The following is a 23,597-nucleotide window of genomic DNA, read 5'->3' on the forward strand; positions in this document are numbered from 1 at the left end:
TGACAACTAAACGCAATGGATTGATTTGCTGTGTCAGTGTTGATAAGGAGTTTCGAAAGTGTGAAGAGGACTTTGTTTCTATAGTTTTATAATTCATGTAGATCGAGTGAGTATGAAACGTGAAACGATTTTTAAAATCATATTAATTTGAATAAACTGCGGATGCAAGTTCTTTGTAAACGTGGTTTTGTAGTTCAAGCAATGTAGCTTAAAATTGTATGAGTTAGACGAATACAGTACGATAATAGTTTACTCATAGCAACAGTCTGTGAAAAGAGCGATGACCTCTTACAAGTGTGTTTATGAACTGATGCAAATTCTTTGTAAACGTGGTTTTGTAGTTCAAGTCTACTGAGGTACGGTAATGTGGGTGAGATTGTGAGTGCGTGGGTTCATGAGAAAAGACATCGAGTGAGATCTTGAGTGAGTGAGGTCTTTAGTGAGCGGAATCATGAGGAGGATAGTGAGCAAAATCTTGGGTGGGTGAGTGAGATCGTGAGTGGGTTCACGAGAATGTTAGATCTTGAGTGAGTGAGATCATCAGGGATATCGTGGGTGCGATCTTGAGTGAGTGGGATCATGGGGAGATATCGAGCGAGGTCTCGAATGAGCGAGATCGTAAGACCTTGGGTGGTCATGAGTGAGTGGGATCATGTGAGATATCTGGTGAGATCTTGAGTGGGATATCTTGAGTGGATGGGATTATCTTGAGTGAGTTTGATCAAGTGCGATATCAAGTGAGATCCTGGGATATCTTGAGTGAGTGGGTTCATAGGGGCGATATCGAGTGAAATCTTGAGTGAGTGGGATCATGAGTGGGATATCTAGTGAGATCTTGAGTGGGATATCTTGAGTGAGTGGGATCATGAGCGGGATATCAAGTGAGATCCTGAGTGGGATATCCGAGTGAGTGGGATCATGAGTGGGATATCTAGTGAGATCTTGAGTGGGACATCTTGAGTGAGTGGGATCATGAGGGTGATATCAAGTGAGATCTTGAGTGGGATATCTTGCGTGAGTGGATTCACGAGGGCAATATCAATATGACTCCGTGGGATCATGGGGAAGATATCTAGTGAGATACTGAGTGAGTGAGATCTTGAGATGGACTGTAAGTGAGTGGACCACCATCATCATTACCATCAAGTACAGTGGTGATACACAATACAGATAGGACTTCAAGTATGACAAAGAGTGAATATGTATTCCTATTCTGTCATATGTATATTGTAATGTTTTTGTGTTGATGAGCAATCCTTCTCATATACTACCATGAAGCTCGTCTCTGACATTATCTGTTATCGTGTACTTATTGCCTATATTTATTGCAGCCATGTGTCTGAGCACTGATCGAACGTATTTCAAATTCATAAAGAGATAAAATTTATAAAAAATTCATTTGTTCTCAATAAATAGACAAACCACAAATCTTAAATTTCGACGACAGGACAAACACACGCCATTACATGATTGCATTGTTTGTACAAGTTAACATGGAAAACAAATGTATCAAATACGTCAAGTAGAGGCTTTTTAAGTAAGATATCTTTTGTAAGTAGTGTTCAGGTTAATAGTACATATGGGAGATAACTACACTTCCTCATAGTGTGACCGGCATTTGGTAAATAAAATAGGTCTGTGTGGGAACGTTGATGACATTAACTGCTCAGTATGTCAAGTAAACTTTGAGTGTATGGAATTGTGTTACAGCTTTATGTGTACTTGATGATCTTGAAAATTACTGCTTCATAAAGAGTATTGCATTGTATCTTCCGTTCGTATTTCGATCACACAAGTTACTTCACACGACTTAATGCGTTCATTTTCCCCCTAAGCCTCAGGGATCGCTCTGCATAGGTTTATCAGTTTCAGTGAGTAACAGGCCCAACAACATCAGTTTAAGGCAGTAAACCCTGTTGCATTTGTTTGAATTCGCGCAATGTAATCTGATCTTACATCTTACAAAGTGACGATACGAGCATGCATTTCTAGAAAACACATTAGGTCTCCGACATTGTGGTTAGTTGCGTTGAGGGTGTCGTTGGCACAAATTGTGCTACAGATGGGTACATTAGGTACGCTTCTGTATACCCTTGCCAGAAACAAAGAAAACCAAAAACAACAACAAAAAAACAATCCGTTTATTCCGCAGTGTGCCGTTTTCTTGATCAGGGTAGCGCAGTGACTAAAGGGTTCGGTCGTCATGCGAATTCCCCATATAATGAGTACAATGTGTGAAGGCCATTTCGGGTGTCCCCTGCTATGATATTTGTTGAATATTGCTAATGGCGATGTAAAATCATGTCCACTCATTCACAATTTGCATTTGACTGCATTATATGATAAACAAGCATTCACGATTCTGTTATTCAGTTGAAGAGGAACAACTACATGCAGTTTTGGTTTTGGGTTGTGAATGACCACACATCCCCCATTTACCATGTACATTTCTGGGCCTAGATTTTCGAAGCGCTCTAAGTTAGTCCATAACATAATGTTAATGTATGGCAGTTATGACTATCTTAGCGCTAAGAGATCTTCGAAAATCTAGGCCCAGGATTTTAACTTTAAGTTACATATCTGTAGTTCCTGTGCCAACAGCAACCCCTTCAGCATTAGTTACAACCTGTGAGTGTGGTACCTAATAATCCTTTTCAGTAAAGACACAGATGTTAATCTGTAGGATCATAGCGCTCTGCTGTGTCCTCCCATTATGCAGACAGGCAGTTCAGACGCCTTAGAACAACAACATTTACGGTTCAGTGAACAGATATGCTACTACCAGGTAGCTGCACATTGTAATGAAATGGTCTAAATAACAACACAAGAAAGAACCTGAAGCTGTATCATTTATTTTGACATGTATAAAAGCAATATGAAAACAGTTGATTTTCATAAACATTTGGGTTTAAAAGGCATCTAAACTGATTGGGCACTAAACAAACAACACCAGTTTTTCTTCAGGATTTACTCCCACCTGTAGTAGGCAACCAGACAAGCTACGAGTTAATAAACTCTAATAATTTTAGCCAACCACATACAAGACTCAGCATCATCGTTTGTACCACCAGCAGTTAAAGTGTGGAATAATATTCTCTTAGTTGTTAGAAAGTGTTGTTGCATTACTTAAATCTAATATCTTTGTGACAGAAAATAGTGAACCTAAATATTATTCATATGGAATAAGGAAGTTAAAAGTTTTCCACACAAGATTAAGGTATATGATGAGGACACTTAAATGTGGTGTGTTTTTTTAATAAATAGGGAAAGATGCCGCATCATGTCCATGTATCTATGGATGTGAGAATATTTTCTATTACTTCCTTGAATTGGAGAGGACTTTTGTAAGCGTCAATATACATACGGTTACACTGACTCAGAGGAACCAACTGCAAACCTTATGAAGATGAAATGCACAATGATCATGCATGAAAAGATTTGACTTACTTGAAGCACTCACTATATGTTATGTGTACGCCTATAGGTGGTTATGCCTACTTGGAGAAGTGTGAGTGAGTTTAGTTTTACACCGCACTCAGCAATATTCCTGCTATATGGCGGTGGTCTGTAAATAATCGAGTGTGGACCAGACAATCAAGTGATCAACAGCATGAGCATCGATCTGTGCAATTAGGAACCGATGACATGTGTCAACCAAGTCAGCGAGCCTGACCACCCGATCCCATTAGTCGCCTCTCATGACAAGCACAGTCGCCTCTTATGGCAAACATGGGTTGCTGAAGGCCTATTCTACCCCAGGACCTTTACAGGTCCGACTTGAATGAACCAACTCCACACCTCCAAAATTTCAAAAAGATGATCATGCATGAAATTGCTAAAAAGCATGTACACATATCGTGCATGTGAATATCTGCATTATGGTGTAAATGTTTTTTTAGAATTTGCAAATTTTCACTTAGTTTCATCATTTATTGAACTCATAATAATCTTTTCAACGTTACAAATTTGTTTTAGAATACATCACTTCATGTGTAAACAATACATTTAAATAGCAAGGTATATTTTGCAAAGTTTAGAATAGTTATCTGAGGTAAATGGCTATCTTTACACCAGTGAGTCTAAACTTTTGATTGGTAGTATAGATTTGATCGCTTTCAGTTTGTCATGTAATTTTCTTTGGAAATAAATCTTGACTTGAGACCAGTCAAGAACCAGCATTACATTTGAATTAATTGATAATCAGTAAACTACTGGAGCCAGTAATTTTGGATTAATAACGATTGTTCATTACATGCTTTCCAGGCTGGTGGGTAGCCAAACAGTTAAAGCGTTTACGTCTCATACCAAAGGCCCTGGTTTGATTCCTCACATGGGTGCAATATGTGAAGCCCATATTTGGTGTGCTCTGTCGTGATGTTGCTGGAATATTGCTATAAGCAGTTCAACCATACTCACTCACATGCATTCAAACTAAAATATACTGCAGAAGGTAGGGACAGATTTTGTCACATCCATCAGTATTTTATGAACTCCTGAAGACCAGCAACCCTGAGAAATCTTAAGCATATTACATAGCCATTATTTTGATTATGTTTTCATTGCATGCAAAGCCAGAGTTAAAACTTACGTACCCATCACAGAACTGCCACTGTTCATTGCAATATAATATTGTATATTTACCCTGACCAGTGATTCCATTATCTGGTATATACCAGACTTTAACCAGTACAAAGTTAAAATGTCTGGTAATTTCTAAAGCTGTCAGTCATCGTGTCCACCAAATTATAAAATCAATTTTCTAATTGCCTGTCAGTTTTGTTTCTCCTTGAAAACGATTACTTTATCACAATGACATTGATGTGTTGTGAAATAAAAAACAGCAGTTAGGGGAAACCCCATTCTAAAAATAGCAGCATTGATACATTGCGATACCCTCTACATTTCTGATTGGTTGTTAGAATGTAAAGTCTTGCGCACAATGAAAAGCATGATTACTTGACTGGTAAAATTTACAAATGACCATTATTTGAAATGCTGGCCGATCGATGTCTGACAGTAGTAGAAAAAATGCCAGTGAAAACACTTTTAAGTAATACTTAATGTAATACTTAATGTAATACTCATTTTTTAACACTTAACATGGTCCTGTTTCAGATCTAATTGCAAGACCTGAAACAGATTACAATGTTTGGTCATGAAGGACAAGGCAGATTCGGGAGTGGAAATGATATGATGTGGAATGATGATGGCAGCATGGACTACGAGGTGGGAGGCAGGAACGTACAGAGGTCAGTTGGAGGATACCTGGAAGAAAACCCAGACTTTGGTGGAGGTTACAGCCAAGATGATGGGGGATTTGGAAGTGGAAATACAATGCGTAGTAGCATGAAGCGGAATATGGGCAGTCATAGTCGAAGTTTTGGGGGTCAAGGTGGAATGGGAGGTCAGTGTCATATGAGGGAAGGTCAAAGTGGCATGATGGGAGGGCAAAGTTATGTGAGAGGGGGTCAAGGTCGCATGATGGGAGGACAAAGTGATATTAGAGGGGGTCAAGGCCACATGATGGGAGGACAAAGTGAAATTAGAAGGGGTCAAGGCCACATGATGGGAGGTCAAAGTGGGATGATGGGAGATCAAAGTGGAATGATGGGAGGTCAGAGTGGAATGATGGGTAATCAGATGGGATTTGGAGGTGGACAGCAATCCATGAGCGGACAAAATAATAATGAATTGGTAGAGCTGTTAAAGAAACAGTCTGATGTAATCAATAAACTCAGTGAAAAGATTGGTCTTGACACTGGTTATGGTGACCAGATGTACCAAAGTGGTTATGGCGGCGAAGAGTACTATGGCAGTGGAGGTGGTGAACAGTATTATGGAAATGAATATGACAGAGGTTATTATGAAGAAGATTATGGATCATATTTTGATGGTCCGAGGGGTGGTCCAAGGGGTGGTGGACCTCACAGAGGCCCACGATCAAGAATGATTCGAGGCAGACCTATGAGAGGTGGACCAATGCAAGGAGGATCAAGAATGGGAAGTTTCATGCCTTCTCGAGGAGGGTTCACCCCAGGCCCTGGAGCAAGAGGTGGCATGAGGGGCTCACCAGGGAAACGAAGAGGTGACTTCCAGGGAGACTTTGGTGGCAAGAGACAGAGGATGGACACTGAGGTAATTCTCATCAGTGGTGCCTTTGGGTAAGAGTACTGTAACAGTTTTAGCAGGAGAGAGTTGTACATGGCTTTTGCCACTTTTAGCTGTATTCTAGAAATGTCATACTCATAGAAGAGGATATTTGAGTATTTATATGCCACCACTATCACCATATTGCGAAGCAGTACACTGACTGTTAAAGAACGCTCACCTACTTTGCCATGTTTGGTCATGTTTGACATCATGTTATAAATTTTCCTTTTGTCTTTGAGGTTTCATAACATAAATATATATTTAATCAAATTGTTGTATAAATAAGAAAAATATTAAAACAAAACAAGAAAAAAATCCCAAGAGTATTAACCTGGAGTGGAGCCTAGAGCCATTGTTCTGATGAGAAGAGGATCAAAGTGACAACAGACTTCATCACTGATCTCTATAATTTGTATTGGCATCGTGATTGTTTTTATTATTATTTTTTGTATGTGCAATTGAATCTTCTGTGCTATTCTGTTTCTACAGGCACATGCTCGGCGTAAGTATATTTGTGAGTGAGTGAGTTTAATTTTATGCTGCACTCAACAATACTTCAGGTATATAGCAGCAGTCTGTTAATTGACTCTGGACCAGACAATCCAGTGATCAACAGCATGAGTGTCAATCTAAGCATTTGGGATGTCAACCAAGTCAGCAATCCTGATTAGCTGATCTCATTAGTCTCATTAGTCACTTCATATGGATTACTGAAGATCAATTCTTGGATCTCATGGGGTTTAACTATAGTGGGCTGCTTTGTAAATCTTGATGAAAAACACTGTCTAATGCTTAAGATGATAGCTAGTGCTAGTGCTAGATAGTGCTTGAGGTGATAGCTTACTGCGGTGGGTAGTATTGAAAATGGGTAGTAATACAACTGGTTACATCTTGGATGACCAGCCGGCCACAAATTTTGGCAAAACATTTATGCTCGTTTGCTGAATTTAATTTGTGAATGAAGTACAATCATGTGACCATGCTGCAGCAACTTCACTGGCTACTTGTCATGCAAATACAAGATTGCAGCACTTGTATATCGCCATTGTGATGGTTCACTTACAGCTCTCTACTTACAAGGCACCACAAACTCTCTGCTCTCCCAGTGAGAAAGTGTTAAGAATCCCAAAGAACACCTTAAGTCAGCAGGACAGCACTCTTGCAAATACAGTACAAGATTTCCTTTAATGTGTACTTTTCTGTGCAATTTTTGTGAAAGAAATATATGAAAGCTATCAGGTATTATTTATTACTATACATCTTTGGCCAAGGTTTCTGGACAGTCAGAGCTTTACAGGTCAGCACTTCAATACTACTGACCCTTTCAAAATGTTGGACAGATAGGGTTAAAGTTTACTGGCATATTTATTATTTTACTGGTGAAATACTGACAACAAACCTAAACATTAGTTTTTAGTTTTTAGTTTGCTGGACGTCATATTTCAGGAGCCCGACCTGGTTGTGCAGTGAAGACCTCTGAACAAAAGGTAAAGTAAAGTTACTAGCTTCTATTGGTCCATTGGTATGTTTGCTCCCCTGGTTCAGTTTGTAAGTTACACAGGTTTAACTCCTATTTGTGTGTATGTCTGTTGAGCAGTTTTATTTTCCTACTTTATGGGTTTGTAAGTTACTCAGCTATAATTCCCTAGGTTTGTAAGTTACACAGAATTATTTTGTTATGTTTGTGCGCATGTCAGCCAAGCAGTTATAATTCCAAAGGTTTGATGGTTTGTGAGTTCCATTGGTTCCATTTCATGGGTTAGTTGGCTTGTTTCTTTCACAGGTTCAATTGCAAGATTGGTGAATGTGTTTGCTCCAAAGGTTCAATTCCTTAGGTTTGTGGGTATGTGTGTCTGTCTCAGGCAGTTTTAAATTCCCTGGTTTGTGGGTTTGTAAGTTACACAGGTTTAATTCCTTAGGTCTCTGTTGTTGCTGATCAAGTTTTAATTCTGAAACTTTTTAAGTTACACAGGTGTAGTTCCTTCTATTTGTGTGTTTGTCAGTCAAGCAGTTTTAATTCTGAATGTTTGTAAGCTACACAGCTTCTGTTCCTTGGGTTTGGTGGTATCTTTGTTCCACAGATTGACCAGATTGGTGAGTGTGATTTTGTTTTATATGAAGAGGTTTATTATCATTGCACCTTTGATCCTGCTCATTTTATAAATTCAAGTTTACTACATGGTTTCCACGTGGTGCTTGTTAGGGCTGTTATGAGTCACTTGTGTGTCCAGTGAACTGATTTATGTCCGTTTATGAATTCAGTTCATTAATCGGTAGGATTCAAATCAGATATTCACAGGATTTTAATGTGTTTCATTTGAAAGTATTGTGGCTACTGGTCTTTATCTCATTCAACATGATGAAAACGTCAAAGAATATATTTTGTTATTAGATGACTGAATATAATGAGCTGAACATCAGCTGGAGACCATCCTCGATATCGCCAGGGTAAACATTCCGATGAATCTCCACTATACCCTGTATGCATCCATGGCCCATTAAATTTATTACCTCCCTTGGCTAGCTTTTGATCTAATCAGGTGTCTACTCTGGGAAGTTGAGCAAACCAATCACAACTCGCTTTCGCGTTTTATATTATCTAACTGATTAAACTTGGCAACACAAACCATGCAGAGGTTCACTGAAAGGGGTAGAAAGAGTTGCATATATTTTTTTGAAGTTTCGGACCTATCAATTTGTCTGTATGATGTCCTCAAAATCTGAGCCAAACTGCGAACAAACCTTTGCAGCTGCAACCGTTATCTTTGTTCACTATAGCAAACTCGGTTTTAATGGCAGCTTGGCTGATTGGCTACTGTGAAAATGCGTAGCCAGCAAAGGGAGGTAATAAAATTATCGGGCAGACCCGAAGATGTGTCCAGGGTATAGTGGAGTCTTATCGGAACATATACATGGATATATTCTGGAGATATCGAGGATGACTGGAGACATGCTATGAAAAATATTTGTATTCGTTATCCTGTAATCGTGACATTATCGTAATTGTTTTATAATGGCTTTATTGCAGCCCTGATGCATCTGTATGTTTATGTATGTGAATATGATTTATATGTATGAATATGCTAGTATGTATATATTGGTTAGCCGTGGACTTTGAATTGAACTTACTGCATATGAGGTTGGTGTTTGGTTATTTGGGTCCTCCAAAACCTCTTTGGTAGTAATCATGTTGATGTTAAAAACATATAAATCACCATGGTAACAGATGGAATGGTAGATATTCATTCCATGTAGTTCATTAGTACCCATGCTTTTGTAAAATGTATAAATCACCATGGCAACAGATGGAATGATGGATATTGTTTCCATGAAGTTCAGTAGTAACCATGCTTTTGTAAAAACGTATAAACGACCATGGTAACACCATGGAATGGTGGATATTGTTTCCAAGAAATTTTGTGGTAAGCATGGTGACATAACACATATAAATCACCATGGCAACAAATGGAATGGTAGATAGTCATTCCACCAAGTTTAATAGCAACCATTGTAATGTGAAACAAAAGTCATTCTTTCCGTGAGATTCTGTAGTAATCATGGTGATGTAAAACAAATACATCCCATTGGCAACTCTTGGAGACACTGCTCCTTTGTGAAAGAGGATCCTGTTTCATTCCTCCTTACAATGTGAAAATGACATCGATCTGTCAAGGGTATATGGACCAGTTGGTCCCTCTGTTGATGGTTTCATGTCAGTGGAGCTTGCCCATCCACTGCCCATCCAGGAGATGGAGATGTAGCATTACCCATCTAGATGGACATTAGTTCCGTCTCAATCTATTTACCAAGGGCAATCCTCCTATTCTGTTACTATTATATTTACTCCATTTATTTATGGAATCTTCTTCCATATGTTTGTCACAGACCACTTTTGTTAGCTATCAGCAAGGACCCTATTGAAATAATGAAACTAGATTAAAAAGTATTGATTAAAATTCATCGATTGCCCAGAGTGTGATGTCTTTGTCCATTGATTATAATACTGTGGGCAAATGTACAAACGCAGCTTGATAATATACCCATTGTGGTCTGAACAGAATGACATGCTAAATATAGCCATCCAATCAAATTACACACCTGACTGAGGTGGCTTAATGGGCCCAGGGCATTTGTCAAAATGTAATGGAGGTAACACACACTGGATGGTCTGAGACGATTTAGAAGCACCTGAAGCACTTGTAGATTGCCCTGTCTTTGGTCACCCCAAGGATGGTGATATAACAATGATGTCCTTAATTTGACATGAACTTCTTCTTAGTCTTGTGATGGGGTAGGCTTGTGGGCAAAGCATTCACTCATGACTGCTGAAAGCGTGGGTTCGATTTCCCACATGGGTACAATGGGTGTTCCCTGCTGTGATATAGCTGGAATATTCCTAAAAGAGGCAGTCACTTAAGGTGGACAGGGATACTCTCTTGCATAGGCTTGAAAGAACTGACTGAGAACAGTTACACAGTGTAATCACAGTGTCTTGGTTTATTTGTGAGTTTTAGAGGCATGAGAGCTGTTGAATAATGGTGTTGATCCTAGCAAACCCTTGAAGAAATATCTCAGGGAATATTTCAGGGAATTGATCCCTATGCTTCTGTGAAGACACTAAGCCTCGCTTGGTCGTTGGGACATTGGCCACTATAAGCCAGTTAAGACATTGCCTTGCTTAGTCTTTGGGGCTCTGACGGCTGTAATGTAGTGAAGACATATTGCCTCTCCATGATCTTCCACATGCACTCTGCTTCATTACTTTTGTTAGGCTTTGATTCCTTGAACAAATTTAGAATCTCTTGATCTCTGTAGCATTACTGTCTATGATTGTGTGAAGACATTAAGCATCACTTGGTCTGTGGGGTATTGACCTCTACGATCCTTTGAAAACAAATCTCACTTGCTCTTTGGGGCATTGACTCCAGCAATCTTGTGCATGATTTCAGCAATATTTGGTTTGTGAGGCATTGATCCCTAAGATCCTTTGAAGAAATTTAGAATCTCTTAGTCTGTGGGGTTTGATCCCAATGATCTTGCAAAGACAATCAACATTATCTGGTCCATGGGGTGTTGGCCCCTAAGATACCATGAAGACTTTTAGCAATGTGAGGTGCTCTGATGCTATTTGTACAATGGGAATGGGAAATGTGGACTACAGTACATGAGCCAGCAGCTTTGGCCATTCTTGAAAAACACCAAGAAAGTAAGCCTCTTTTCTCCCTAAATCACAAAGGGAGTGACCACTGCCCATGTCAAATAAAGAAATGAACATATTTTAGAGCACAATGAGTACACCTTGTATTAGTTTGGCTCCATTTTGAGCCAACAATAGGTTCGAAGTCAAAGTTGTCAAAATTTCTCTTTGGAAACAGAAGCACTTTTTAAATTTGATTTTTAAAAATGAATCTTGATTTGACATTGACATTTAGCGATCACTCCCTTCACTCTGAACTGTGGACTCCCTGGTCTTCTTGGTCGGACAGCCGGGTGGTAAGTGTTTGGTTTAAGCTCAAGCTCAAGTTTTATTTAAATTCAATTAAAATTGGCAAGTAACTTCACCAGAAACTGTTGACTAACAATTTGCAAATGTGCCTGATTCAGTCTCAGAAATAATCTTATGATGAATCTGTGGGGCCATGAATGTCTTGTCAGGTGCTGCTTTTAGCTGCACAGAAACTTATGATTGTGGGTTCCTTCATATGGAACATGGTGGGCAAGCCTGAGGTGCGGGGAGTGAGCCTTCTTGTGGCTTGGTGTAAAAACCTTGAAGTCTTATGTGCAGACTCTCTTAGTTGTTGTCACAACCGCTAGTGGTGTGCTCTAAAAAGACCTCACTAAATGACAAGATGGCAGCACCATGAATACCTGCAGTTGTGAACCAGGTGAACTTGTGACTAAGTGTCCGTCAGTCACCCAGCAGTGAATGAGCACCTCGTACAGATGGGAAAGTCATATTATCTTAGTGTGCCTAAAGACTTCAAGAGTTGGATGTCCTCAGGGAGTTGAGATTGATAGTACAATATTGAGATTGACATCCTGTGATCCAGGGAAAAAACAAAGCACCTGTGAGCCACCAAGCTGAAACTCTGTACTATCTAAATAGATTGTAATAATGTCCATGCTTGTGGTTAACATAATTACTGCTGAAACAGGTTTGACACATCTTCATGCTGGTAATACACACAACTATGTTGATCACCTAGGAATGTGTTCATGAAATTAATGTTGGTCATATTTTTAAACATATTTTAACATTGCACAAAATGTAACTGTCAATAAAATGTAATTCATCATTCTAGTCCTTTTTCTTCTTGTTGCATACAAGTTGGCACTTGGTTTATAACTATACTGAAGGAAATAAGAACATGTTGGTTGAAATGGATTTTTTCCTAACATTATCTTCAAACCAAATGTCGTCCATTGACCGTGCCTGTATTGTGGTAACCATGGCCTTGCAGGGAACCTGAAAATGTGCCTGTGGTAGCCAGGATTGATCAAGCTAGAGCCACTCAACTACTCGTTTCTTTGAATCATGTAATCAGAGTTGGTACCTTCGTCATCTCCCGTTGACATTGTGAGATACAGCTTAATATCATATCCACCTGACAACACAGCACAAATGTTGAATGTATTCTGCATGAATATTGCTAACTTTGATTTTCAGTAAATGAAAAAATTTGGTGTTTTCAGCTGTCACTTTATTATTTTTTAAAGGTACTCTACAGATATTACATTATTATAGACATAATCAAGTAAATAATTTGACACAATTGTACATATATTATAATACTGCACATAATATATTATATAGATTATATCGTATAAGATTTTCATTGGTATATTGAGCGAACAGTCAATGCGAAAAGCTTTAAGTAATTTCTTTAATGTGATGGGTTTTTTCAACCATTGATTGAAGAGCAATTTAAATTTATCATATGAAGAGGTAATGTCATGAAGACCAAAAGACCCAACACTCTTGTATTGACATCTAGAGAATGCTGCACATTTATTTACCTCATATATAATATAAGGTATGTAGATGGCGCTTTAGTCCTTTTTTAGACATTTGTTTGCATAGGTGAATTGTTTTGTAGACATTAAAATTGGATTAAGACATCATTTCTTCTTGCTATATAGCCCCCCACAAAATGTATTTTATGTTCAGTTCTATCAGTGTGCCAGTTACAATCTCTACCCAGTTTGTAAATTGCTTCCACAACCTTTTAGTACGTTTGCAGTCATAAAACATATAAATAATGGTTTCTCATAATCCTTATTACAGAGCGAACACAATGGATGTGATATAATATTATTGTTAAATGAAAAACCTGACAACACTATTCAGTTCCTTTATAAATAAGGGTACGTAGTGACACTAGTGACACTGGTTGACATTTTGAAGATCAGTTGATCACTACTGCTTGTTAAGATTTGCAAGTTTTTGTTTTTCCATGAAAGGATTTTGGTTTCGGGGCTGTTTAAGACATCTGTAGTTGTAAGTTCGATGATCAGGCCGAATAAGTGGACACAGTGCGCCCGATGTATAACAGTGCGTATGTTATTCCATAAAGTTCTGAATGTGACATTTCAGGGCAGAGAAAATGAGGAAAACAAGAAAGGGACAGAGACCATGAAGCCCAAGGCTACAGCCACACAGGTTAGTGTTTCCACCTTGATTTGTTGCACTTCTTGGGCATTACGGGAAGAAATGTTCCCCAGTAGCCCATGGTTTGACAGAGTTGTCTCTCCTTGGTGATTTCAGTAAGTAAAGGACCCCAATAGTCTATGATTTCAGAGTTGTTCCCCCTTGGGGATTCCAGGAAATAAAGGGCCCGAATGGTCCATGGTATGAGAGTTGTCTCCCCTTTGGGATTCAAGACAGTAAAGGACCCCAGCAAACCATGGTTTTAGAGGTGTCTCCCCTTGGGTATTACAATTTGGAAGTGTTCCCAGTATTTCAGCTGTCACCCTCTTTGAATGGTTCTGGATAGGAAATCACCCCAGTATTCCATGGCTTTAGAGTTGTTCCTCCGGGGGGATTCTGGTCAGGATAGGTCTCCAGTGTTCATTGTTTTAGAGTTGTTTCCCCATACTGACTCAAATAGGAAATGTTTCCATTATTGAGTGGTTTTAGAGGTGTCCCCCTTTGGGGATTCCTGGTACAAAAGGTTTCCAGTATTCCATAGCTTTAGAGTTGTCTCCCCTTGTGGATTTCAGGAACAATAGGCCCCCAGTATTCTTAAGTTTTAGAGTAGTCTCCCCGAAGGGATTCCAAGTAGCAAAGGTCCCAGAATTCAGTGTTTTTTTTTAGTTGTCTTCCTTTGCAGATTTCACATTGCATCTTTCTTTGTTCCCAGTCTGAATCAGGGGTAGGGCAAAATAATTCAGTAGATTGAGTAATCAGTGTTGTTTCCCCTTGTAGACTGGACCAGAAAAGCTCTTCCATATTCCATGCATCTTTTCCCAGCAAATGCAACATTCTTCCAGGGAGGGAGAGTAGCCTAGTGGTTAAAGCATTCACTCGTCACACCAAACGCCATAGTTCAATCCCCACATGGGTACATTGTGCAAAGACCGTTTCTGGTATCCTTCGCTGTGATATTGCTGTAATATTGCTAAAAGCAGCAAAAAGCTCACCCACCTACATTCTTCCAATGAGACATCTTGACAGACCATATGGTCTCTGGTCCACATTACCCAGCTTGCAGTAAGAGCTGATAAAAGGAAGTATCAAGTAACAACAATGTTTGCCAATGTAATGGCAGCAGTTAATGCAGGCTACAATGATTGTGCTGGATACACTTAGCTAATGTCCTCTTCAACTCTTAAATAAATACCTTTTGCACAAAGTGGGCATAGGTCCTTACGTTCATGTCTATTCACCAAGTAAATAACAGTGTACACATATGAGTCACCAAATTCACAGAAAGCTTGTTTGATGATTACTGAAAATGTATGTAAAGTTCAAAGTCTGTGACACCTTTCAATGCAAACAGTCTTGTCCATTCAGTTATCAGTGAATCAGTTTCTACATTCTCAAAATCACTTATGTTTTAATTATCTGTCCTGTTTACTTTGGTTTGTATGTGAAGTTTGTTTAGGTCATAGGTTTGCTTGCTTGTACCATGAAAATGCATGTCAAGTTTTTCACTGTTTTCTTGACTACAGACAACTCGCAATATTGCCCTCTGACATGCTAATTTCTGTGTAGTGGCTAAATAGCACTTAGTGCATTTCTAAAACCTATGGGTTGTGGGGTAAACAGCCAATGCCCACATTCTTCCAGGGTGTTCAGGTAGCCTTGTTGTAAAGGCATTGCTTGTGAAAGACTTGGGTTCTATTCCCCACATGGGTACAATGTTCAAATCTCATATCTGGTGTTCCCTGCCTTGATATTGCTGGAATATTGCTAAAAGTGGCATAAAACTAAACTCACTCTAAACATTATGGCCTAACTGTATGCATTTCAATGTTTATTTGAGCACTGTTCAGTAGTGACTTAACTGATTACATGTTTCCACCACCTCATGACTGGGATTCACTGAGACCTGGAAGCCTTGTACACAATGTCAAAGCACTAGACCAAGAAGTTTTAACCACTGCTACAAAATTAAGGATATCATCAAGGACTACATGGATGTATTCTGACACTGCTGACAGATGCGGTACAAGATGCTAAGAGGGGCCTTGATCCCTAAAATTGCCTCAGTTTTGTGTAAGGCAGCTGATAAGGCCTTGATGATATCCAAGTTTAGAATACGGTACTCCAGATAGCTAAGGCCAACAGCCACAAAAAGGCCAAGGATAAGAACACTGCAGAAACCTGAGCCAAATTCAGTGCCCAGAACCCTGACCAGGCCAAACTAAAGTACAATTTGCAAAAGTTTTGGATGATAGGAATGTACATTTTTGGTTTATGAACTTTGGTTGTTTTCAGTATCGCAAGTATCTCCGCAAGAAGGTTCAGCAGCAGAGGGAGGAGGATGTGAGTATACAAGGGTAGATTGTACAGATGGGAAGTGTTCATATGGAAGAGTGAGAAGCCCAGCACACAGTTGGTCTTGGATGCACAACACTTAGTTTCTTCAAACACTTAGGTCAGCTCTTCCTGGATTCCGTGGCACATTTTTTAGAATTCCACGGCAAATTTAAGCAAATTCTGCATCCCATTTTTCAGTATTCTGCTAGACATTCTGTGGTTAACACATTCAGAAAAAACACCAAAAACATTATACAGACCTTCATAGTTTAATTCTCAAACACAGATGTAAACTTAAGTCGACAGTACACATCACATCTTCAGTAAGTTTGATGACAAAGCACCAACACCTTTTTTCTGTGTTTGAGAATTAAACACTGTCTGAAAGTTATTTCTCTCTTCTCATTCTAACTTTGACGAAGAACTTCCAGTTTCATGCAAATAACAGTTGTATATTCAAACAAAATCTGAAGTAATTTCTATTTTCAAAATGATCGATTTTGAGAACGTAATTGCATTGTCAAATACATCTAATTTTATTTCAAAACATGCCTAAAACTTGCTTTATTAATAAAGTATTTTCAATCATAATTATTTTGAAAATGTTGTCACAATAAATATGTCAGTTTGTTTTATGTGTAACTGATCCTACTTCTCATATGAAGTCTACTTTTCGTTTCGGCTTTCTGTCAGTTTTCGCTTAATTTCTGAAATAAGCAAATTCCATGGCAGAAAAGTGCCAAATTCTGCATGAAAATGCCTCTTTCCGCGGACCAGATGTTTTTCTGCATGGAAAGGTAAATCATGGAATCCAGGAGGGACTGTTAGGTGCAGTACACTTCGTTTGTGTGAGATGCCCAGCACTTAGTTTGTATGACATCTCAACACTTGGTTTGTGTGAATAATGCTCAACATTTGATTTGTGTGCAATGCTCAATGCTTAGTTTGTGTGAGACGCTCAACACTTAGTTTATGTGACATGCCCAGCACTTTGTTTGTGTGAGATGGACAAACATTTACTTTGTGTGATGCCCAGCACTTGGTTTGTGTGAGATGCAGAACACTTAGTCACCCAGCACTTGGTTTGTGTGAGATGCAGAACACTTAGTTTGTGTGGATTGCCCAGGACTTACTATGTGTGAGACACAGAGCAGTTAGTGTGAAATACAGAACACTTAGTATAATCTTTGAAGTCATGGTAGTGTCATGTTATATGTGGTTGTCAGGATCTTCAAAGTGTTATGACAGTCAGCATGATTCAGTCTCAGACTTGCTGAACAGAAGTAACAATCCATATCTTGAATCTTTATGGAAATGTCATAGGGATAATGAAATTAGGTTTTGATCATGCAAATGACACTTGTTATCTCTGAATTCAGGGAAGCTTTCCAGCATATGAAGAGAATAAAGCCATAGGTAAGATGATTAGTTTTAAACCTGACCTAAGGGAACAGGTGGGCCATAACAAATAGGCATTGAGTTAGGTCTCTTTGTCAAGCTAGGCTCTGTTTGTAGTGAATACCAAAAACAGATTCACCCCTGTAGTGCTTCGAGGTATGTCGCCACTTGACTGATACTTGTAGGTTTCTATGACAGGATTGGTTATTGTGTGTGATATCATTCTTTCTTTATCTGGAGCAAACGATCATACAAAGGGGGTTTGATGAGTGAGGTAACAAGTCAGTGTATTCTGCAATTCAGAGGCTTTGTCAGTTATCATTAATTGTTTTTCCACTTAATGAAGAACGCATGTTATATCGAACAGAAGAATCAGATTCATCAGGTGCTCATGATGTTGACCATTGTTTTGTCAAGTCCTGACTCAGCTGCCCTGGCATTTAACATCAACAAGTGTGTGAAATTTACTCTGGTCCTGTGGCCCTTGGCTAGTAAAGTGCATCAGGACCACTAAATGATAAGTGTGCAGTGGTCCTGATAGTCAGTGAAGTTATAAGTCTACGAATGTTATTTTAGAATGATCACTATTTATTGTCCATACACTGGTCCTTTGGTCTCATGTCTCTGAAGAAAAGTTACTGTTGTTGCTATTCAGTAGGTGTGACTATCAGTGGATGGATAGTTTTTTGTTTCTACCATCCATTAAATACTATCAGACTCGATCCATCAATAGTTTAATGCAATAGTACAGCCCTACTATTCAGACAAAGTCAGTTATTTGTTGTTTATGTTGTTCTATGTGAATCTGTTTAGGGAGAAAGTACATTGAGAATGTGGAAGGATATTACTGCCAGAAGTGTCGCCGATTCTTTCGGGATGAATCGGAGGCCAAAATAGAGCACTGCATGACATGGGCACATTACCAGAGAATCAAGGTATGTAAAGCCACTTCTCATTGTTGAAGAATCAACACAATGCATAGCGGGAGAATGTGCAAATATAAAACTATAATTATGAAGTGAATTAGATGGGATTAATGTACGGAGATAATGATGTAAATAGAAGCCATTGAGATTAACAGGATAACAGTGTACATTCACCCTCTTTGTATTGTGTACACAGGTTCAAACTGTGTATGTGTAAACTTTGTGGACTGCCTCAGCATTCACCAGATGAAGAAGCAAGAATAAAAGAAGCCATTATCCATAAAAAGTGTTATGCTTCATGTTCAGTCACCTTCTAAATGCCTTTCAAGATCTACATTGGCACTGTTAGAATGCCTCCAGTATTCTGCTGTAACCTTTCAGAATACAAAGTTCCCAAAGGAAGAGGACAAGAAGAAGGATGAGGATGGTGCAGACGGGAAAGGTCGGGGAGATGAGGCTGTGGAGATGGCTGCAGATATCAAGACTGACCCTGCAGATGGACAAGTGGATGAAGAGGAGTTGCTGAAGGTGGATGAGTGATATTGAGTCAGACAATGAATGATACCAATCTGATGTTGAAAGACTGGGAACAGATGACTAGTGTCAGATGACTGACATCTCACCCAGCTTCTTGGCAAAGGAAAATGCATATTTTCAGAACTTGGACCACCTGGTGGATATGAAAGTGTGTTGTTCATGTGATGACGACATGTACAACATGTATTGGTATATTTCGACAGAGCTGGGTGGGCGGTGATGTGGCGTTGTACATAAAGCATTTGCATGTCAGCCTGAAGACCCAGGTTTGATTGGGTGCAATGTTTGTGGGCCATTTCTCCTGTTGTGATGTTGTTGGAGCATCACATAAGTGGCTTAAAACCAAACTCATCGCTGCAGCCAAGCTGCATTATTGCAGAATTCCTGCTGATTGTACTTACCTTGACATTTGGTGCAAATTAATAATGATATAATATGCATCTTTATATCAGGCACATTATGAATGTCAAAATAAAACTATTTTCATTGAAATCATTTTGGAAATCAAAATCAAAATATTGAAACATCCTTAGTTTAAACAAGGCCTCCTAAACTCTCCACATTGCTAGTATGTCTGTTTGTATACGAAGCGGCAATAGGAATTGTTGTGAGGAGCTTGTTTCACAGTAAAGAGCTCAGCTCGATGTACAGAGTTATCATCAAATCTTTTTGGCTGTCAAAATGTCAGAGAGAAGGACTGCAAATTTGTCACATTTGGTTATTAGCCCACATATTGGAATTATCCATCGATTTCCATGGATTAGACTTTGATAACCTCTGTCAACAGCTTTTGTGATAATGCCAGTTGCATATTAACTACTTTCATTTGTTGGTTTGGAATATAAAATGGGAGATGAGCTTTTCAAAATCATTGAGTACCACTGATTAAGGAATTTCTTCACTTGTGTTTAGATTTTGAAGATTCATCATGTGACAACTGGTATTAAAGTCCATATCAGTGACCCATGTTTCAGCTAATGTGTGAGCGTGGGCGATTATTATTAAATTCTTATTACGTTTTCATTTCATTTCGTCAGTCTCATTTTTGCATCATAATTTAGAATGTATGAAACACAATGAATCTGAATATCACTATTTGAGTCATAGTTTGTTTTCAAATGTGTATTTCTGGATATGAGACACAGGTCCACAGGCCCTGGTGTATTTCTGGATATGAGACACAGGTCCACAGGTCCTGGTGTATTTCTGGATATGAGACACAGGTCCACAGGTCCTGGTGTATTTCTGGATATGAGACACAGGTCCACAGGTCCTGGTGTATTTCTGGATATGAGACACAGGTCCTCAGGTCCTGGTGTATTTCTGGATATGAGACACAGGTCCACAGGTCCTGGTGTATTTCTGGATATGAGACACAGGTCCTCAGGTCCTGGTGTATTTCTGGATATGAGACACAGGTCCACAAGTCCTGGTGTCTATGCAAGAGTTTTAAACAAAGACATATAAAAATTTGAGATGAGTCAGAATGCTTCAGAGTACAATACATCATGATCCTTGTAAAGACACAAGGGCCTATGACACAGGTAGTCTTGTGGATAAGGCTCTGTTCAAGCTTAGATCCTTTACCTATGCCAGAAACTGCTGGTTGACCCATCCCAGAGCCATACAGTATAACCTGGGTGATGTTTGCTGTCTTCTTTAACAACTTTCAGACAGTTGGATAGTCTAGAGGTTAAAGTGTTTGCACTTAAAGACAGTGACCTGAGTTCATTTTACCACATGGTACCGATTAAGATCTAGATCGGAATTGGCCCTCAGCAACCCATACTTGTCATAAGAGGTGACTGACACACTGTTGTGACATAGGTTGAATATTGATTAGTGCTGCATTAAACAACAGACCCAACCATCAACCAACCCCACAATAGTGGTTGAATCCCATTTCTTGTGTCCCATAAAGTGATATTGCTGAAAAATGGTTAGATATGTCTCACGTCTTTACTGTCATATACTTTGCAATTAGAACGTGACTTTTCACAGAGTTTAGAGAGAGTGAGCTGAATTTAATGCACCTTTGGACTTTTCCAGTCGTGTCAGGGCCTGACAGTTTGGTTAAGTAGGAAAGTGGTGCAGATCGGCGATATGTGATGTTTTTCACGCAGCTCAAATACACCCTAACATTCTTTTTGAGATTATGAAACTATCACTATTCTTGCAAACGCATTTCACCTGATAGTATATTCCCCGCATAAGAATTAAAGGTGTATGTGAAAGATGTTTTTTAAGGAATAACTAGAAAAACTCAAACAACGGAGTGTAGCATTTCTATGGCGGATCAGAATAGATATGCGATATCTCATTTTTTTTCACGCAGCTCAAATACACCCCAACAAAACTATCACTATTACTTGCAAATACATTTCATCTAAAGGCATTTCCCCCTTCTAAAAATACACGACTGTGTAAAAGTAGCTTTTATCGGCACAATTTAGTCTATCTTTGCGGTGAATCGAGAATGGAAGCCGATGAGCAATAACATACCGACTTGAAACTTTACTACAAATCTACTGTCCTAATACTGACACTAATACCAATTTTTTTACTTAAATTGAAGTGACAAAATAGTTAAGTTATCTTCTACATGTAGAATTCCAGTTGTCACAACACTCTGCCAATGTAATCAGCTGATGAAAATATACCTGTCTAAATTTTAAATACTACACTTTCACCATACTGGCTAAGCTGGTTATGTACCGACCCGAGACATACGTTTAGGGGCTTATCGGGGAGTTTCTTCTCCCTCTCCGTATAGTCTCCCTGATTACAGTAAAGTCATCACTTTACAAAATACCAAGACGTTATCCAGAGAGTGTAATACCACAGAGGGCCACTAAAGCCACTTGGTCAGAGTAAAAAGCCCGTATTTGGTATGACTACTATGAGCATCAATAACAGCTTGGCAGCGGTGACACATAGAAGGAAGGAGATGCCGAATACTGTCTTTGGGAATGTACTCTTGCTGAAGTACTGTGCACGGTTCTTGTAGTGTCTGAGGTGGCGGATGGCGCAACCATCGAACAAGAATACCCCACAGATGTTCAATGGGGGACAAATCGGGTTATAGAGAAGGCGAGGGTAACACCTGAACATTGTTTTGGAGGAGGAACATGTTCAACGTCATGCTCCAAAGATCAACCGTTGACGCTGATGAAGGAAACGATGTAATATTGAACAGGTCTTCTGGCAAAAAGTCTGGCTTCTCATAGCCAATAGCTCAATGTCTGATCGGATATTCGGCGCAGTCTAGGGTTATTGATTGTTGTGGAAGATACGGACGTGGTGTTTGAACTAAGATAACTCAACCGGATCTGTGGATCCTGGTCGGAGGTGGTAACGCTAAGTCGACCTGACCTGGTTCTGTCATTAACACTCCCAGTATTTGTGTATCGGGGCCATAGATTTGAGATGGTCTGAGTGGACCTGCTGAAGTGTCTTGCCTCCTCATGCTGCGATGGCCGTCAGAAAATAGGGTTCACTTTAAGCAACGTGTTTGTTTCAAATACAACGCTTTGACACTCGGTAAATCTGTATTTATGTAGATATGATACTAGACTATGGATATAAATACAATTTAACATACATCTTTGAGGCGTAAGGCTTTTTGGAGAGTTCGGGACAAGTCGTGCCGAACAGAGACTTGACACTTTGGATCGAGGCTATGTTGAGAATGAGTGAGAAAAGGGCTTCACTTTAACTGGCCAGTTTTCTTTACATGTTGCACTTCATATGTTGCAAGTCGGACCGAAGGCTTGTGATACTGTGTCTTTGTTGAAATTGTCTAGAGTCTAGAAAATAGGGTTGACTTTAAAACATGCTTGCTTCAAATACTACGTCTTGAGACTCAATAAAGAGGTATTTAGGTAGATAGAATAATAAATGTGAAGACAAAACAGTATACGTGTGTTAGGTATAAGATGTTCTTAGAGCCTGGGCTAATTTTGAGTGATTCTATGTTGAGAATGGAGTGAGAAAAAGACACCACTTTAAGGGGCCAGTTTTCTTTAGATGTTGGTATTTGGGTAGATATAATACCAATCTATGGATTTAATTACAATTCAAGGTGCATGTTCTAGGTTTAAGCTGGTTTTGAGAGCTCGGGTCAAGCCGGACCGACCAATTATGGTCGACATCATGTTTAGAATGTAAGGAAGAGATGGTATCATGCATGCTTTAAATACTATGAATAATGAATTTATGGGGTGGCATTAGTTGGAAATAGACGTAGGACACATTTTCCGGCCGACGGAAACCTGTATACGAATGAAGTCAAATATTTATGCATTTTAAATCATGTTTCGTTTATCGATTCCACTTTTAGACGTAATCTCGGTCAGCCAGTTCTCAAGAAATTCGTCTTCATGGGTTTTAGCCGATTCATTAGTAGTAAACTATATATGGTACGCGTTTTTGACTAAAAAATTGATTATTATTATCAAGGGTGTATTTTGCATTAATCATTTGTTGGCATGGTGTTCATTAATGGGTTTATTAGCTAATGATATATTTGGCCCTCCGTGGCCTGGCCCGGCCCGACTTTTAGGCCACCCCTCGATTTTCGTCAGTTATTGAACTCATAACAATAT

At 39.2% G+C, this 23,597-nt stretch overlaps 1 protein-coding gene across 2 annotated transcripts; it reads left to right on the forward strand.

Annotated features, from left to right (window-relative positions):
• Positions 1-1,581: 1,581 nt before the first annotated feature.
• On the forward strand, positions 1,582-20,016 carry LOC137273564 (loricrin-like). Of its 2 annotated transcripts, XM_067806305.1 has the most exons (9): positions 1,582-1,634; positions 5,116-6,135; positions 6,640-6,652; positions 7,597-7,637; positions 13,745-13,810; positions 16,091-16,138; positions 17,512-17,548; positions 18,344-18,465; positions 18,838-20,016. In XM_067806305.1, the coding sequence occupies exons 2-9, from the start codon at positions 5,146-5,148 to the stop codon at positions 18,994-18,996; spliced, it is 1,476 nt and encodes a 491-aa protein (XP_067662406.1). In that variant the 5' UTR covers positions 1,582-1,634; positions 5,116-5,145; the 3' UTR covers positions 18,997-20,016. The 2 variants fall into 2 exon arrangements, with proteins under 2 accessions (XP_067662406.1, XP_067662405.1); XM_067806304.1 differs by lacking the exon at positions 6,640-6,652 and having other exon boundaries at positions 5,116-6,148.
• Positions 20,017-23,597: the final 3,581 nt, after the last annotated feature.

Source organism: Haliotis asinina, chromosome 2 (genome assembly GCF_037392515.1).
Source record: "Haliotis asinina isolate JCU_RB_2024 chromosome 2, JCU_Hal_asi_v2, whole genome shotgun sequence".
NCBI lineage: Eukaryota > Metazoa > Mollusca > Gastropoda > Lepetellida > Haliotidae > Haliotis > Haliotis asinina.

What these genes read in the sequence shown, in the direction of transcription:
- LOC137273564 (XM_067806304.1), top strand. Translation starts at nt 5,146, where the DNA reads ATGTTTGGTCATGAAGGACAAGGCAGATTCGGGAGTGGAAATGATATG. An exon ending in CACTGAGGTAATTCTCATCA is followed by an intron (nt 6,149 to 7,596) that starts GTGGTGCCTTTG and finishes GTCATATTTCAG; the next exon opens with GAGCCCGACCTGGTTGTGCA. An exon ending in CACATTACCAGAGAATCAAG is followed by an intron (nt 18,466 to 18,837) that starts GTATGTAAAGCC and finishes GTAACCTTTCAG; the next exon opens with AATACAAAGTTCCCAAAGGA.